Source organism: Balaenoptera ricei, chromosome 6 (genome assembly GCF_028023285.1).
Source record: "Balaenoptera ricei isolate mBalRic1 chromosome 6, mBalRic1.hap2, whole genome shotgun sequence".
In the NCBI taxonomy this organism is placed as follows: domain Eukaryota; kingdom Metazoa; phylum Chordata; class Mammalia; order Artiodactyla; family Balaenopteridae; genus Balaenoptera; species Balaenoptera ricei.
The window spans coordinates 121,424,910-121,441,386 of NC_082644.1; the positions used below are offsets into that span (position 1 = coordinate 121,424,910).

Genomic DNA, 16,477 nt, shown 5'->3' on the forward strand with positions numbered 1-16,477 from the left:
AAAAAAAAATGTAGAAAGGTGTAAAAGAACTAGTCTTCTACTATAACAAACTAGAAAAGAGAGAAAAATAAATTCAAAATAAACAGAAAGAAAAATAATAAAAGCAAGAGGAGGAATTATATAGAAAATTGGAGAAATCAATAAAAAACAAAAGCAGGTTTTTTAGAAGATTAATAAAGTTGATAAACCAAACCAACAAAGGGAAGAAAAAAAGACAGAAATTACAGAGCAGGAAACAAGAGGGGACATCACTACAGATCATAATACACTAAAAGGATGATAAAGAAATATGAATATGCCAATAAAGTCAAAAATTTAAATAAAATTCACAAATTCCTTAAAAGTCACAAAATTAAATAGAAATCCTAAATACCTTATATGTACACTAAAGACATTGAATTCATAATTAAAACCTTCCAAGAAAACTCCAGGCCCAGATGGCTTCACCAGTGACTCCATCAAAGATTTAAGGACAAAATAATACTAGTAATACTAATAATACAAAAAGAGTTTCACAAAATGAAGGAGGGAATACTTCCCAACTCTTTTTTTTGACACCCGCATTATCCTGACACCAAAACAATAAAAACACATTACAAGAATATATACCTTGGGGGCTTCCCTGGTGGCGCAGTGGTTGAGAGTCTGCCTGCCAATGCAGGGGACACGGGTTCGAGCCCTGGTCTGGGAAGATCCCACATGCCGCAGAGCAGCTAGGCCCGTGAGCCACAATTACTGAGCCTGTGTGTCTGGAGCCTGTGCTCCGCAACAAGAGAGGCCACGACAGTGAGAGGCCCGCGCACAGCGATGAAGAGTGACCCCCACTTGCCGCAACCAGAGAGAGCCCTCGCACAGAAACGAAGACCCAACACAGCCATAAATAAATTAATTAATTAATTAATTAAAAAAAAAAAAAAGAATATATACCTTGGAAAGCACTGGATCCCTAAATCTTTATACACATAAAATATTCTTGAAACTCATTAAGACAAACAACCTCATTAAAAATTGGGCAAAATATGTGAACAGACACCTAACAAGATACACAGAAACATCTTTAGTCATTAAAGAAATGCAAATTAAAACCATGACATACCTCTACACATCCACCCAAATGGCTGAAACCGAAAGACTGACGATACCAAGTGTCAGCAGAACGTGGACACTGGAATTCTCCTGTCCTGCTGGTGGGAGTCTAAGACGGCACAGTCACTTCAGATAACACTCTGACAGTTTCTTCTAGAGGTAAACTGATCGTCACGTGACCCAGCAACTCACTCCTAAGTATTTACTCAAAGAAATGAAAATACATCTGCACATAAAGACTTGTGCACAAATGTTCCCAGAAGCTCTATGTGTAACAGACAAAACTAGAAACCGAGTGCCCATCTACAGGTGAACAGATAAACAAACTGTAGCGCATTCGTGCAGTGGAATCCTACCGAGTTTCCAAAGCACCAAACTACTGATGGACACAATGGCGTGGATCAACTTCAACAACACTGTAGTCAGTGAAAGACACAAAAAGAGCACATACCACGTGACTCCGTCTCTACCAGGACCTAGAAGAGAGACAACTAATCCGTAGTGAAGAAAGCAGATCAGTAGTTATTTGGGCCAGGCAGGAGATTAACTGCAAACGAGCACAGAGAAACTTTTTTTGGATGACGGAAGTGTTACCTTGATTGCAAATGCTAAACTTATGTAGCCACTTGTCAACACTCAAGGAACTGGGTCCATTTATTTTTATTGCATATAAAACATGTTTGGGCAAAGCTGGGGAGTTTTTTAGTAAAAGACTCAAGCTACTGGCCAGGCGTCAATAAAAAATAAAAAGAGCCACAGCAAGACGGTTCGTGGGAAAACTCCCGGAACAGAGAGGAGATCACCCAGTCACACTCACACGGGACAGGGAAGCCGGCAGATGGCTCGGTGGCGCCCCCAAGCCCAGGGAGCGATTCTGGCCCCCAGGGTGACTGATCACCCGCGGAGGGGGGCTGCTCCAGAGGGCGTGGTGCGGGAAGGGTCAGCCGCGGCCTTCCTGAGCAGGGCCGGGGGCGCACTGCAAGGGCGCGCTCCCCACACGGCGCAGGGGCAGCAGCGGGGCTGGCCCGGCGCCAGGCGGAGGGGTCTCTGAACGCCTCAGGTGGTGGGCGTGCAGGAGGCCTGTCAGCAACCGTCCAGTCTGCGGCAGGACGGTCCCCAAAACAATGCCACACGGCAAGAGAAACTCAGAGGCCACTTGACAGGCCTGCCCTGTAGATCCAGAGATGCCGACGGGGATGAGGGCACCCGCACGCGGAGCCAAACGTGAGACGCGACCCCCTGGAAAGACCCCACAGGAGAAAGGCAGGCCGGGGCGGGTGTGAGGGGAGCTCACACCTGCCTCAGGTGTGCGCACACAGCCGCAATCCTGGGAACACGGAACCTAGGAACAGAGTTTCCAAGAGACTTCAGATCTTGTTAGACATCTAAGATTGATGCTGAAGAGAAAACTCACCGATGTCAAACCTCCCCAGAGCCCAAACCTCATTAAACGCGCAGCAATTTTCTGTGGAGAGAAAACACATCAGCGTGAGGAAGGAGGGAAGGTCTCCAGGCCCGGCTGGAAGCCTGTCAGGCGACAGCGTCCACAGTGGAGAGGCCACGGGGAGCTAAGGTCCCATCACAGTTCAGGGAAGGCACGTGAGCAGACACCCTCCGAAGGCACAGAAGGCGGGAGCACATCTCACCCTGCACCAGAGGATCCGCCCCTGAGAGGAGCCCCAGGAAGGCAGCGACTGCGGGAACCCCCCCCCCCCCGCAGATGGGACACTGGGGAGAACCTGCAGGACGGCAGCGGGTGTGGAGGTCAGAGAACTCACCTGAGGGAAAAACCTCCCAACTGAGAAACTGAAATTCACACGGATGCTAAGGAAACAGCAAAACATGGAGCACGTGGAATAAAAACATAAATACTGGGCAAGGGAAAAAGGATCATGAAAAGCTGAAGCCAGCATTAACTCCTGGGAGAACAGAGCGCGGCACGAGAAGGGGCGTGAGCTGTGACAAACCCACACACAGTCAGCACAGCGTCAGGTGCGACTGCGGACCTGGCCAAGGCGGCCACGTGACCACGCCGAGCAGTGGGGACACCTGTCACAACAGCAAGTCAGGAAGCGGTGTCCACACGGCGGGGACACCACATGGAGGGAAAAGCCACAGCGGTGCTGCTGGGCCGGCCACCAAGTCCCAGGCAAACAGGCCACGAGCACCCGGGAAGCGCCGATGAACACACGGCAAACACCCTGGAAACAGGAGGGTCCTGGGCAGGAAGCGGAAGGCACGTTCCCCCACCCCTACCCAAAGAACCCTGGCCAAAACAAGTTACCCAAAAGGGAGAAAAACAGTCAGACGACATACACTCTCTTCCTTAAACTTCAACTTTATCAGCGAGTGAAGAAATAAAAGTAAAAGGTGCTATTTTTCACCTTTCAACTCAGCAGGTATTTTTTAATAATATCCAATATATGAGAAGACACAGGGGAAAAAAACACTTACACAGACTAAACAGTATGAGAAAAACGGTACAATCTTTATGGTCAGAATTTGGCAAAAACTAAACAAAAGTCTTTAAAAATGCACCTCAGCTTAATCTCAACCACTGCCCACCAGGAACACGTGGGCGGAAGTCATCGAGATGCTCAGGGAGACGGCTGCTTATGGCGGGAGGGGACAGCTCGGCCCCGACGTGTCGAGACCACGGCAGGCGGGCGGGCGGCCTCAGAACGGCCCGAGCCACACTCACCACATCTCACCAAATGCAAACCTCAGCCTATGGTCAAGTGCCTGGAAGGCCCCAGCTGTGCCTTTAAGTCTGGGTGTTACACCCAGATAAATAAAAACTATGAGAATTTAGCACACTTTACTACAAAACACTACGTTTACAGGTGGCAAGGTCATGGGGAATTTTCACTTTCTTCTGTTTGCTCATCCGTGTTTTCTAAATGTCTATAATAACCATACCATTCCTTTGATAAGGGGGGGAAAATCAATAAAAGTTGTTAAAAGAAAATCTGAACTTGCAGCCATAGGAAGGGAGCTCAGGCTCGGATCACAGAACCATGCCCCGGAGGCCCGGGCTCCCGTGGAAACAGCACTCCAGAACATCGTTTTTTAACCAAATCCCTGTGGGCCGCCTCCCGCATGTACTACTACGTGAAGCCAGGGGACGGGGACGAGGACGAGGAGGTGCCGCCACCGAGAAGCGACCTTGTGGGCACTGGCCAGCTCCCGAGTCCCACCAGGACCAGAGGTTCCACAGGAGTCCTAGAAAAGCCCTCCACCCCAGTGCGGGGTCAGAGGGTGAAGGCGGTCCGCTCATCCACTTGATGCCCCAGACCCACACGCGGGAGGAAACCAAGTAAAGAGCAGGGCGGCATCACTGCGATGAGGCGGCCGTCCAAGGGAGCAGTACACAGACTCTGCCAGGCTCTGCTGCGTTCTTTAACTAATCCCACGGCCACGGACTTTCACCTCAGCTCTGATAAAGCCCTTACGTGACAGGGAATACACGTGCAAACTGTGTAACAAAATAACTCCAAATTCCCTACATATGATACAACTCTGCAAGGAGCTGCTCAATCTTCCATTTCCTCTGCTTAATCAAGTGTCCCTAATTGAATACCTTTTGGCAAATGAGGAGGCTTAATAACCAAAAGCCTTCGGTAAGGTAATCCTATAATCACACACTGTGAAAAATGAACATTCTTTATGAAGACTGTATAGACAGACACATTGTAAGCTTCTAAACATAAAAGGAAAAAAACAGCACTTAGGAAGGTACCATTTTTCTCTTAATCAAAATGCCTTCTAAATTGAGATCTCCATGAATGCACATAGGTGCTTGAGATAAAAATAAAACGAATTTATTAACTTGAACCGCCAACACACCTGTGCTTCCTACAGGCCCGTGCTGCTCCCCTCTGCAGCACCTGTCTGTCTGAACCACAGTGGACACACTTCTGAGGCCACTGCTGGGCCAGGGTCGCAGCAGGACACACAGGAGGGTGCTGCTCTCAGGGGGAAGAGGACCCACACCCAAGGAGCACCCCGGCCACTCACGCTGCTCGCCCCCATTCCGGGCAGGGCCCCCAGCGCTCACCTTGTTGACCCAGAAGACCATGGCGTCCTCAAGGTCGTAGGGAAGCTCTTTCGAGGCACTGAACGTGGAGAAGCGCTGGACGCTGGCCACCACCTTCTCAATGCTGATCATCTCCACGGTGTAGGCCATCATGAGCGCGTCCACCATCGCCATGTGAGCGCTCTGGGGGCAGAAGCGGCAGTCAGTCACCCAAACTTGCCTTTCCGCCCCGGGTCAACGCGGAGACCCTCCCTAGACCCACAGCTGAACGCCTCCGTTGTCTGTCTTCCTCTGCGTCTAAGGAGGCACTCAGATCTCTACTTGTACGTGACCCCCCTTCCTCATCTCTGACGACCCTGTGAGAGCCCAGGGCTTCCCTACTGCTCAGCTGTGGGCAAAGGTACAAGGGGCCGAGAGACGTGCCTGAGGCCCCACGACCACCACAGGCCCCTGGGGCCAGTCAGGGGCCCTGCACACTGAACTCACGCCAGGCCTTCGAGCCCTTTCTTCCCAGAACCAGTAACATAAACAAAGGCCAAGAGTGAGAAACCACAGAAGGCAGAACGCCTGAGAATGGCCTAAGCTTAAAGCCACGTGGGAGGTGCCACAAGCGGCTTAGACCTGGAGCAGCCTGGAAAAGTCACTCTGGTGGGATGGCGTTCCGGGAAAGATGCGGGGAGACACTCGGGGAGGAAAAGTGTATTTCTTTCTTTATTTTGGCACAAAAATACTTAGAAGATACACGTGCAACAACCTAATAGGGTGGGCTCAACAATTCTATGGCACAACACATGCAAGGAGTTTGCTCCCCGTGAGAAAAAGCCGACAGGAAGCTGTTCCCTCCCCCTTTTCCAAATCAGCCACTGGCCCGCAGAGAGAAGGTGGTCTCAAACCCTGAACTTTTGGGGTGGCTCTGCTGTGCTGCAGGGGGACAGCGGCAGCCCAGCAGCCGCCCCCGCCCCGCCGCCCCGGCCACTCACCATCTTTATGGGCGCGCGGCTGAGCTCGGGCTCCGTCACGGGCGTGTCGTCGCCCTCCATCACGTAAATCCCTCTCCGGGACAGGGCCTGGACGACAGACTGGTGCCCCTGCAGAGCGGCCACCTGGTCCCCTCTGAGGATGAGGCTGCAGACGCGGCAGTACAGCTCGCTGGACAGCAGGAGCTTGATGACCGGAGGCTTGATGTGCTCCTGCTCGTACTGGTCGACGTAGAAGGGGTCCCTGAGGTCCTCCGGGATGTCATCTGCACGGGGGAGAGACCGCCGCGTGAGCACGGCGGCATCCCCACTCTCTCCAGACACGGCTCAGGGCCGACGGCACACAGACGACGGACAGGGGGGCTGTGAACGACGACAGGCGACTAACAACGTGGGGACCCCGGCCACTCGGCAAGCCCCGCTCTCCTCCGCCAGCAGAGGCAAGCAAGCCACGCACAGCGCTGAGCGACACCACCGCCCGACCCCCACGAGCATCTCTCCTGACGCAGGAGAGCGAGGAGCCGGGGTGGGAGCTGGAGGGGGAGCTGGAGGGGCTCGTGGGCCGAAGGGAGGCCAGGACCGTGCACAGCCAGGCCGCACCGAGCACCCAGCACCAGCCCTGGGGAGGAAGCCAGGCGCATCCCCTGTCTGCTGCCAAATCAGGTGACGACAAGGCCAGACGCCAGGTCTTTAGAGGAAAGCGCCAGGCCTGCCGCTGCTGCGACCACCAGGCCGGAACCGCAGCCGTGAGCCTCTGCGCATCTTTGGACCGGGCGGCACAGAACAATATGAGCCATGTTACCAAGCATCCCCTCGATCCCCTCAAATCAAGACTTCTGTCCCTACATCACCAATGAGGAAACCGAGGCACAGAGAAAGTCAGCAACGTGCCCAAGGCCACGAGAGTCAGAAACCAACTATGAACCCAGCGTGGTCCACGGCATCTACACCGCTTCCCATACACACACACCCGCCGTGCGTGCAAAGCTTTCCCGGTGGCTGCGACAGTCTCCCCACCCGCTGTCCTTCACGCTTGCTCTGCAAGCTGTCAACCACTGTCCCCCAAAGGGGGGACTCTGCAGTCCAGTCCAGCTGCACCTCACTTTGCTGTGCTCTGCGGACACCGTGCTTTCTCCAGGTTGAAGGTCTGGGGGAACCCTGCGTCTAGCCAGTCACTAGCTCCATTTTTCCAACAGCATTTGCTCACTTTGTGTCTGTGCGCCATTTTAGTAACTCTTGCAGTTTTCAAACTTTGTCATTACTATTATTTTTGTTAAGGTGATCTGCAGTCTATTGTAACTGGAATTTCGTAGCAAGAGTGTTTTTTTTTTTCTTTCTTTTTTTGGCTGCATTGGGTCTTCGTTGCTGCGCGCGGGATTTCTCTAGTTGCGGCGCGCGGGATTTCTCTAGTTGCGGCGAGCGGGGGCTACTCTTCATTGCGGTGTGCGGGCTTCTCATTGCAGTGGCTTCTCCTGTGGAGCACAGGCTCTAGGCGCGCAGGCTTCAGTAGTTGTGGCACGTGGGCTCAGTAGTTGTGGCTTACGGGCTCTAGAGCGCAGGCTCAGTAGTTGTGGCGCACGGGCTAAGTTGCTCCCCGGCATGTGGGATCTTCCTGCACCAGGGCTGGAACCCGTGTCCCTGCATTGGCAGGCGGATTCTTAACCACGGCGCCACCAGGGAAGTCCCCAACAGAGTGTTTTTAACGAAGCCGTGTAGGTTGTCTTTTAGACATAACGCTGCTGCACACTTGATCGACTACAGTCCAGTGTAAACGTCAGGTTCAGATGCACCGGGAAACCAGACCTCCGTGCGACTCGCTCAGCCTGGGGCTGAGCCCGGGTCTCTGGTCTCTCACTCCCACCCCCGCGCCGCCCCCTTGGCGCCCAGGCCTCGCGGGCAGCGCCGTCGCGCATGCGCAGTGACCCCACCCAGGAGCACAGACAGCGCTCGCTCAGCACAGGGGGCCACCTTCTCCGCCAGCGAGGAGCGCGGTCGGGGGACCCACGCTGGGAGTCAGGGCAGGACCCGGCCGCAGCCCCGCGACGCCGCCCACCTGCAGCTCACGCGGCTGGCTGGGAAGTGAGCCTGGGAGGGAGGCAGGGTCACCTCCGGGGGCAGCGCCGGGACCCGCCCCTCCCCGCTCGGCCGCCAGCTCGCTCGCCCTCCCGTCTCCCGACACGGGCGGGGACACGGCCACCCCACTGCCCAGGGGCCCTCGGTCAGCAGCCGCGATGGCGTAAGGACCCGTGTGGGCGTCACCGCCAAGCGCACAGCCGGACAGGGCTGGTGGGACAGCGGCCTGAGGACACTGCCTTGGGGACACAGGTGTGAGGCACGGCTGTCTGAGGGACGCTGTCATTCACCAGAAACATCAGGAGCCAAAGCAAGCGCGGTTCTGCAGCTGGCCGCAGCGATCTAGGCTCAGGACTCTGAAGTGGGCTGCTGGAGAAGGGTTAGAGGATGCGGACAAGACCACGGTTAAACCGGGGTCGGAGCTCCATGCAGAAGGAGGAACAGGGCGCCAGCGGGTCGGGCGGACAGAGGACCAGAGCTCGAGGACAGCACGTGCGCTGAGAGCAGGAGCTGAGCACGTCAGCCTGGCCTTGACCGGGTGCGCCTCTCACCTGGCCGGTCAGAGTCCCGGCCTCAAGTGCAAACCATGGACCCTACGAAGGCCTGTCTCCGGGGCTGGGAGAGGACTGAATCAAAACGTATGTGTAAGTCACCACGCTATGAGCGGAGCCTGGAGCTCAACAAAACTCACGCAAGTATCAGTTATCAATTTTACTATCAATCAGGCTAAAAAGACTGCCAAGGAAGCACTCTTCCTGTTGCTGTCTGTCACACTTTGTCCCATCCTGTCTACCAAGGCCACATCACTCACCGGGGGGGGCGGGGAGGGGGGCAACGGAGACGTGGCAGCACACGGAGGGTGGGCAAGGACCCCCAGGTAGGCGCCCACCCCAACCTGAAGCCCGAGACGGCTTCCAACCCAGTCTGAGGAAAACCAGGACGCAAGCCTCCACGACACAGCCGGACAGCGAGCCTCACCCTGAGGGCTTCAGAAGCACGGCAGCGTCCAGCCCCATCCCAGACCAACTAAACCAGAATGTCCTGTGGGCTCACAGGCACCAGCACTTGTACCACTAACTGAGAATCGCCACTAGAGCGGCTCCAGAGGTGGCTGACAGTCTCCATCGAGAAGTCCCTTACTTATACGCTCTGGTTGTGGAAACAGGCACTCATAGAGGGCTTCTAATTCTGGACCCCTGCCCGCACCCCACCCTTCACTGGAGATGCCAAACAGAAGAGAAAGAAAACAGCCGGCAGCTGGCCCCACCGGGCACAGCCCAGTGACTCTCCTCCCCTGCACCAGGCGAGCTCCATAACAAAACCATATCCCAGCGGCGGCGGGATAGGTGGGCGCCACGGGCTCTTTTCTCCCCCTTTGCTGAGGCAGGCTCGCTGGCGGGAAACACACAGGCTTGGCTTCTAGTCAAAAAGCCAGGAAGAGAGACCCCTGGGAACCCCCAGAGAGGGGGTGGAGGATCACAGAGAAATCCTGAACCTGTGTACACTGTCCTGGGTGACCCCAAGCGGCCCATGTGTGACAGACCCAAAGAACTGAACTGACCTTGGAACCACTGCCCACAAATGGCAAAACAGACTTCTGGTCTGAACTTAACGGGGTTCACTGCAACCCAGCTGCTAACAAACCACCAAAACACACGAACATCATCCAAAATATTTTAGCAGGGCCCAGAGAACAGGCTCACAGTATAATATTCTAAGTGTCCAGGATAGGGACTTCCCTGGTGGCGCAGTGGTTAAGAATCCGCCTGCCAATGCAGGGGACACGGGTTCGAGCCCTGGTGCGGGAAGATCCCACATACCGCGGAGCAACTAAGCCCGTGCACCACAACTACTGAGCCTGCGCTCTAGAGCCCGCAAGCCACGACTACTGCGCCCGCACGCCACAACTACTGAAGCCCGCGCGCCTAGCACCTGTGCTCCAAAACAAAAGCCACCGCAATGAGAAGCATGTGTACTGCAACAAAGAGTAGCCCCCGCTCACCACAACTAGAGAAAGCCCACGTGCAGCAACCAAGACCCAATGCAGCCAAAAATAAATAAATTAATTTTTTTAAAAAAATGTCCAGGACACAATCCATAAGTACTCAACACATAAAGACAGGAAAACGTGACCAATTCTTAGGGGAAAAGACAGTCAACAGACACCAACCCTGAGATGACCCAGATGTTAGAATTACTGAAGACTTTAAAACAAGGCCGCACGAGGCCCTCTTGAAACAAATGGAAAGATATGTTATTAACAAAGAAATAAAAACTATTAAAAAAAACAAAACAAAACCTTCAGAACTGCAAAATACCGTACCTACAAGAAATTCAATGACAGATTCAAAAGATGAACAAAACAGAAGCGGACTCACAGATACAGAGAACAAACTGGTGGTTACCAGTGGTGAGGGAGAGGGAGGTACAAACAATTGGGTGTCACACAGGCTCAAGGATGTATTGTACAACGCAGGGAATATAGCTGATATTTTGTAATAATTGTAAATGGAAAGTAACCTTTAAAATTTGTATAAAAAAATAAAAATTAAGTTAAAAAAAAAAAAAACGAACAAAACAACAGAGAAAAGAGTCAGTGAACTTGAAGACAGATCAACAGAAATAATCTACCTGAAGAGCAGAGGGAAAATCAACAGAATGAAAGGCAGAGCCTAAGGGAGCTGTGGGACAACATAAAAAGATTTAGTAATTACGTTACTGCAGAAGGGAGATTGGTGCAGAAAAAGCATTTGAATAAATAATGCCTAGAATCTCCCCATATTTGGTAAGAAACCAATTTACAGGCTTAGGAACCAACTTGAAGAAAACCAGGCCCACACACTTCATAATCGAATGGCTGAAAACCAAAGATGAAATAACAGGCCCTCGGGACCCCTAACTGGAGGTATCAGCCAGACTTTCAGTGACTATGCTTAAAACAATGAAAGGAAAAAAGATAAGATGAAGAATTTTGGCAGAAAAGTGGAAATTATTTTTTAAAAAAGAGACAAAGAACTTGGCAGATTTGAAAAAGAACCAAGTAGGAATTCCAGAACAGAAAAATACAGTAACTAAACTAAATTTACACACTGGATTGCTGAATAGCACATTACACACAGAGGAGAGAAAACACAGCAGAGAAGGTAAACGACAAACACTGCTTAGTGTCACAGGAGTGTGACTGGAGATCCAGAAAGAAAGGAGAGAAAATATGGGGCAGAAACAGTATTTCGACAGATAATGGACAAGCATTTTCCAATACTTGTAAAATCCATGCTTCCCAGCAGGAGAAGGAAGGGAGGAAGGGAGGGAGGGAGAAATCTACACACCAAAGAACATCATAGTGATACTGATAAAATCCAAAGACAAAAGAAAAACTTTTAAAGCGGCCAGAAGGAGCTTCTAGTCAGAACAAGATGGCACAGATTAGTCTTTCCCTGCTCCTCTCTACTAGGTACAACTGTAAACCCTGGAAATAACTCAAAGGATAACCAACAGAGAACTCTGAAAGCTGGAAGAGGAAGGCAAACTGGTTGGGAACCCAGGACTGGAAAAGCACAGCAACAGGGTGTCTTACAACCCCCCACCCAACAAAAGGTGACCCAGGCCTGGTACTTCCTGACCCCAGCCTAGAAACAGAAGGCAAGCCAAGCGGGCTCATTCCTGCTCCAGGTGGAAGGGGAGTCCCACCTACTACACCAGGCCAGCCTGGCAGAAGCAGCGAGGGATCGATAGGAAGCCCCACACCCACCTCCACAAGGCACCCAACCTGGAAGCGCTCTCCTTCCCCATCAGGCCAGAGACACCCCCACTCATCACCGGGCACCAGGGGAGTCCAGCAGTTCGACCTCACCATGACGAGCAGCCCAGGAAACACCCTGCATCCCCCAGAGGCAGGGGCGGCCTGCCATAACAAGCATCCAGCCTGGTGCTCCTCGTCCTGAGGGTAGAGAATCCCACCCCACCCAGAGGCACTCCTTCTGCCTCCTAAAGCAGTGCCAGCAGGGACTGTGGGAACCCCAGAGGTACCAGACATACCAAGCACAACAAAATGGCACCACAAGGCTCTGAACATTAGACTGCTGCTGGAACCACAGTCCACAGAGTGGGCCAGGACCTGCATGCTGAACCTAAGCAGAGAGACTGCTTACTATGATAAAAACAACTTAAGTTGGGCTTCCCTGGTGGCACAGTGGTTAAGAATCCGCCTGCCAATGCAGGGGACACGGGTTCAAGCCCTGGTCCGGGAAGATCCCACATGCCGGGGAGCAATTAAGCCCGTGCACCACAACTACTGAGCCTGCGCTCTAGAGCCCATGAGTCACAACTACTGAGCCCTCGTGCCACAACTACTGAAGCCCGTGGACCTAGAGCCCGTGCTCCGCAACAAGAGAAGCCACCGCAATGAGAAGCCTGCCCCCCACAACAAAGAGTAGCCCCTGCTCGCTGCAAATAGAGAAGGCCCACGCGCAGCAACGAAGACCCAACGCAGCCAAAAAAATAATAATAAATAAAATAAATATTAAAAAAAAAAAAAAACTTAAGTAGCACCCAGAGTCACCTAACATAATAGCCAAAATGACCAGGAAACAATCAAAGATCGCCTATCATAACCAGAACCAAGAAAATCATGACTTTAATGAGAAAAGAGAATCAACTGCCACCAACACCAAGATGTTGGAATTATCCGACAAAGGGCTTTAAAACAACTATCAAAAACATGACTCGACAAGCAATCACAAAGTCTCCTGAAATAAATGAAAATTGGAAAAAAAAAAATTCAGCAAAGGAGTTATAAAAGGAATCAAACATAGAACTGAAAAATAGAGTAACAGATTTTAAAACTCACTAGTCTCAACAGTAAAGTAGAGATGACAGAGGACAGAATCAGTGAACTTGCAGACAGATAAACAGAATTTACCCAATCTGAACAACAGAGAAAATATACTGAAAAAATAAAATGAACAGAGCCTCAGGGACCTGTGGGAGAATAACAAAAGATCCAATATTTGTATCACTGGAGTCCCAGGAAAGAAAGTGAGTAGGGTTGAAACAATATTTAAGGAAATAATGGCTGAAAACTTCCCAAACATGGCAAAACATATAAACCCACCGATTTCAAGAAACTGAGTGAACCCCAAATAGAATAAACCCAAAAAATCCATGCCAAGACACAGCATAATTGAACTTATGAAAACTAAAGACAAAGTATTTTGGAGCAGCTGTAAAGAAACAACACGTGAAGGAAAAGGGAACACCAACTCAATTGACAGTGGGTTTCTCCTCTGAGCCACAGAGGCCAGGGGGAAGTGGCACACATTACAAGCGCTTGAGGAAAAGAACTGTCAACCAGATTCCATATCTGGCAAAACTATCCTCAAGGAATGAAGGAGAAGTAAAGACATTCTCAGACAAAAGAAAACTTAGGAAAAAAAAAATTGTCTCTAGAAAACCTTAAAAGAGGCTGAAGGAAATTCTCCAAATATAAAGAAAATGATTTAAAAAAAAAAACAAAGGTCTTCCCTAGTAGCACAGCAGTTAAGAATCCACCTGCCAATGCAGGAGACACAGGTTCAAGCCCTGGTCCAGAAAGATCCCACATGCCGCGGAGCAACTAAGCCCATGCACCACAACTACTGAGTCTGTACTCTAGAGCCTGTGAGCCACAACTACTGAGCCCACGTGCCACAACTACTGAATCCTGCGTGCCTAGACTCCATGCTCCACAAGAGAAGCCACCGCAATGAGAAGCCTGTGTGCCACAACGAAGAGTAGCCCCCGCTTGCTCCAACTAGAGAAAGCCCGCACACAGCAACGAAGACCCAACACAGCAAAAAATAAATTAAATAAATTTTTTTAAAAAGGGAACTGTGAAAATAATTAAAAAAAAAAAAAAAAGGAATCTTGGAGAACCAAGAAGAAAAAATAATGTAAAGAAATGGGTAATAAGTGTAAATACAACAGACTATCCTTCTCCTGAGCTTTCTAAATTATATCTGATGACAAACAAATCTACAACACCTTCAGGTACTCAAGACAATGGTAGTATTTAAAAGTGGGGAGAGCAAAGGCACCTAAATGGAAAAAAGGTTTCCACACCTCACTCGAAATGATAAAACAATACCTGTCAACTGTTGGAAGTCACATATGTATACTGTAATACCCAGAGCAATCACTAAGATAGCTATACAGATATACCCCAAAATGAGATAAATAAATCAAGATGGAATCCTAAAAAATAGTCAAGTAATCCACAAGAAGGCCCCAAAAAACAAAACAAACACACAAACAAAACCAGGAACAACAGAAAACAAACAGAATAAACAAATAATGTCAGACTTAAGCAGTAACAATTACATTAAATGTAAATATTCTAAATACACCAAGTAAAAGACAGAGATTGGCAGAGCAGATTAAAAAACACAACACAACTATATATGGTTTATAAGCAGCTTACTTCAAATTCAACAATGTAGGTAGACTGAAAGTAAAGGGATAGAGAAGGCTATACCAGGCAAATATTGTTTAAAAAGAAAAAACAGGAATAGCTATATTAATATCTGATAAAGTAGAAAGAAAATTACTAGAAACAAAGTGGGACATTACATAACAGTAAAAGAGTCAATCCACCAAGAAGACTTTACAACCCTAAATGTGTATGCACTAAACTACAGAGCCTCAGAACTCATTAAAAAAAAAAAAAAAAATGGACAGAGCTGTAAAGAGAAATAGACACTACAAGCATAGTGAGGGACTTAAACACCACCTATCAGAACTGACAGAACTGCCAGACATAAAATCAACAAGGAGAAAGATCTGAACAACACAACCAATAAACAGAATCTAACTGACCTGTGTAGAACACTCCACCCAGCAATAGAAAACACCTTTCTTCAAATGCCCACAGAACATTCACCAAAACAGACCTTATCCTGGGCCATAAAACAAACCTTAACAAGTTTAAAAGAACAGAAATCACACAGACTATGCTATCCTACCATAATGGAACCAGACTAGAAATAATACCTAAAACACAAAACAGGAAAATCTCAACAACTGGAAATCACACTTTTAAATAATTCATGAATCAAACAGGAAGTATCAAAAGAAATAAAGAGAAATACATAGAACTGAACGAAAATACAACATAACATATGTGGGATGCGGCTAAGGCAGTACCATATGGAAAATTTATAGCACTAAATGCTTACACTAGAAAAGAAGATAGATCTCAAATCAATAATCCAAGCCCCGGGACTTCCCTGGTGGCACAGTGGTTAAGAATCGCCTGCCAATGCAGGGGACACGAGTTCGATCCCTGGTTCGGGAAGATCCCACGTGCCAGGGAGCAACTAAGCCCATGTGCCACAACTACTGAGCCTGTGCTCTAGAGCCTGCGAGCCACAACTACTGAGCCCGTGTGCCACAACTACTGAAGCCCACGCACCTAGAGCCCGTGCTGCGCAACAAGAGAAGCCACTGCAATGAGCAGCCTGTGTGCCTCAATGAAGAGTAGCCCCCGCTTGCCACAACTAGAGAAAGCCCGCGCGCAGCAACAAAGACCCAACGCAGCCAAAAATAAATTAATTAAAATAAATAAATAAATAAATAAATAATCTAAGCCCCTACCTCAAGAAACTAGAAAAAGAAGGGCAAAATAAACCCAAGCAAGCAGAAGGAAGGGAGGCAGATGTGGCTATAAAAGGGAAACAGTACAGAAGAGGTCCTTGTGGGAACAGAATGTTTGGTATCTAATTATACAGTGTCAATATCCCAGTTGTGATATTATATTATGGTTCTGCAAGAAGTTACCATTGGGGAAACCTGGTAAAGGGTGCCCAAGACCTCTCTGTATGATCTCTTACAACTGCATATTAGTATTAGTAGATTAGTATCTCAAAAAAAAAAACTTTAAGTTTTTCTTTTTAATTGGCCAAAGATCTGAAAAGACACTCCACAGGAAAAAAGATTCAACTGGCCGATAAGCACTTTTAAAAACAAAAGGACTTCCCTAGTGGCGCAGTGGTTAAGAATCCACCTCCCAATGCAGGGGACACGGGTTCGAGCCCTGGTTCGGGAAGATCCCACATGCCACGGAGCAACTAATAAGCCCGTGCGCCACAACTACTGAGCCTGCGCTCTAGAGCCCGTGTGCCACAACTACTGAAGCCCGCACGCCTAGAGCCTGTGCTCTGAAACAAGAGAAGCCACTGCAATGAGAAGCCCCTGCACTGCAATGAAGAGTAGCCCCCACTCGCCGCAACTAGAGGAAGCCCATGTGCAGCAACGAAGACCAAATGCAGCC

General features: G+C 49.8%; 2 protein-coding genes across 3 annotated transcripts in view; both read right to left on the reverse strand.

Moving 5' to 3' along the window:
• RPL7A (ribosomal protein L7a) overlaps nucleotides 1-16,477 on the reverse strand; it is a 307,067-nt gene that overhangs the window by 288,391 nt on the left and 2,199 nt on the right. The window lies entirely within an intron of this gene.
• The window catches only part of CAMSAP1 (calmodulin regulated spectrin associated protein 1), a 55,723-nt gene that overhangs the window by 31,088 nt on the left and 8,158 nt on the right, over nucleotides 1-16,477 (reverse strand). For both annotated transcript variants that reach the window (XM_059926016.1, XM_059926017.1), the window contains exons 3-4: nucleotides 6,103-6,365; nucleotides 5,144-5,305 (exon numbers count right to left, since the gene is read on the reverse strand). In XM_059926016.1, the coding sequence (XP_059781999.1) occupies nucleotides 5,144-5,305; nucleotides 6,103-6,365 (425 nt within the window). The remainder of the gene's footprint in view (nucleotides 1-5,143; nucleotides 5,306-6,102; nucleotides 6,366-16,477) is intronic.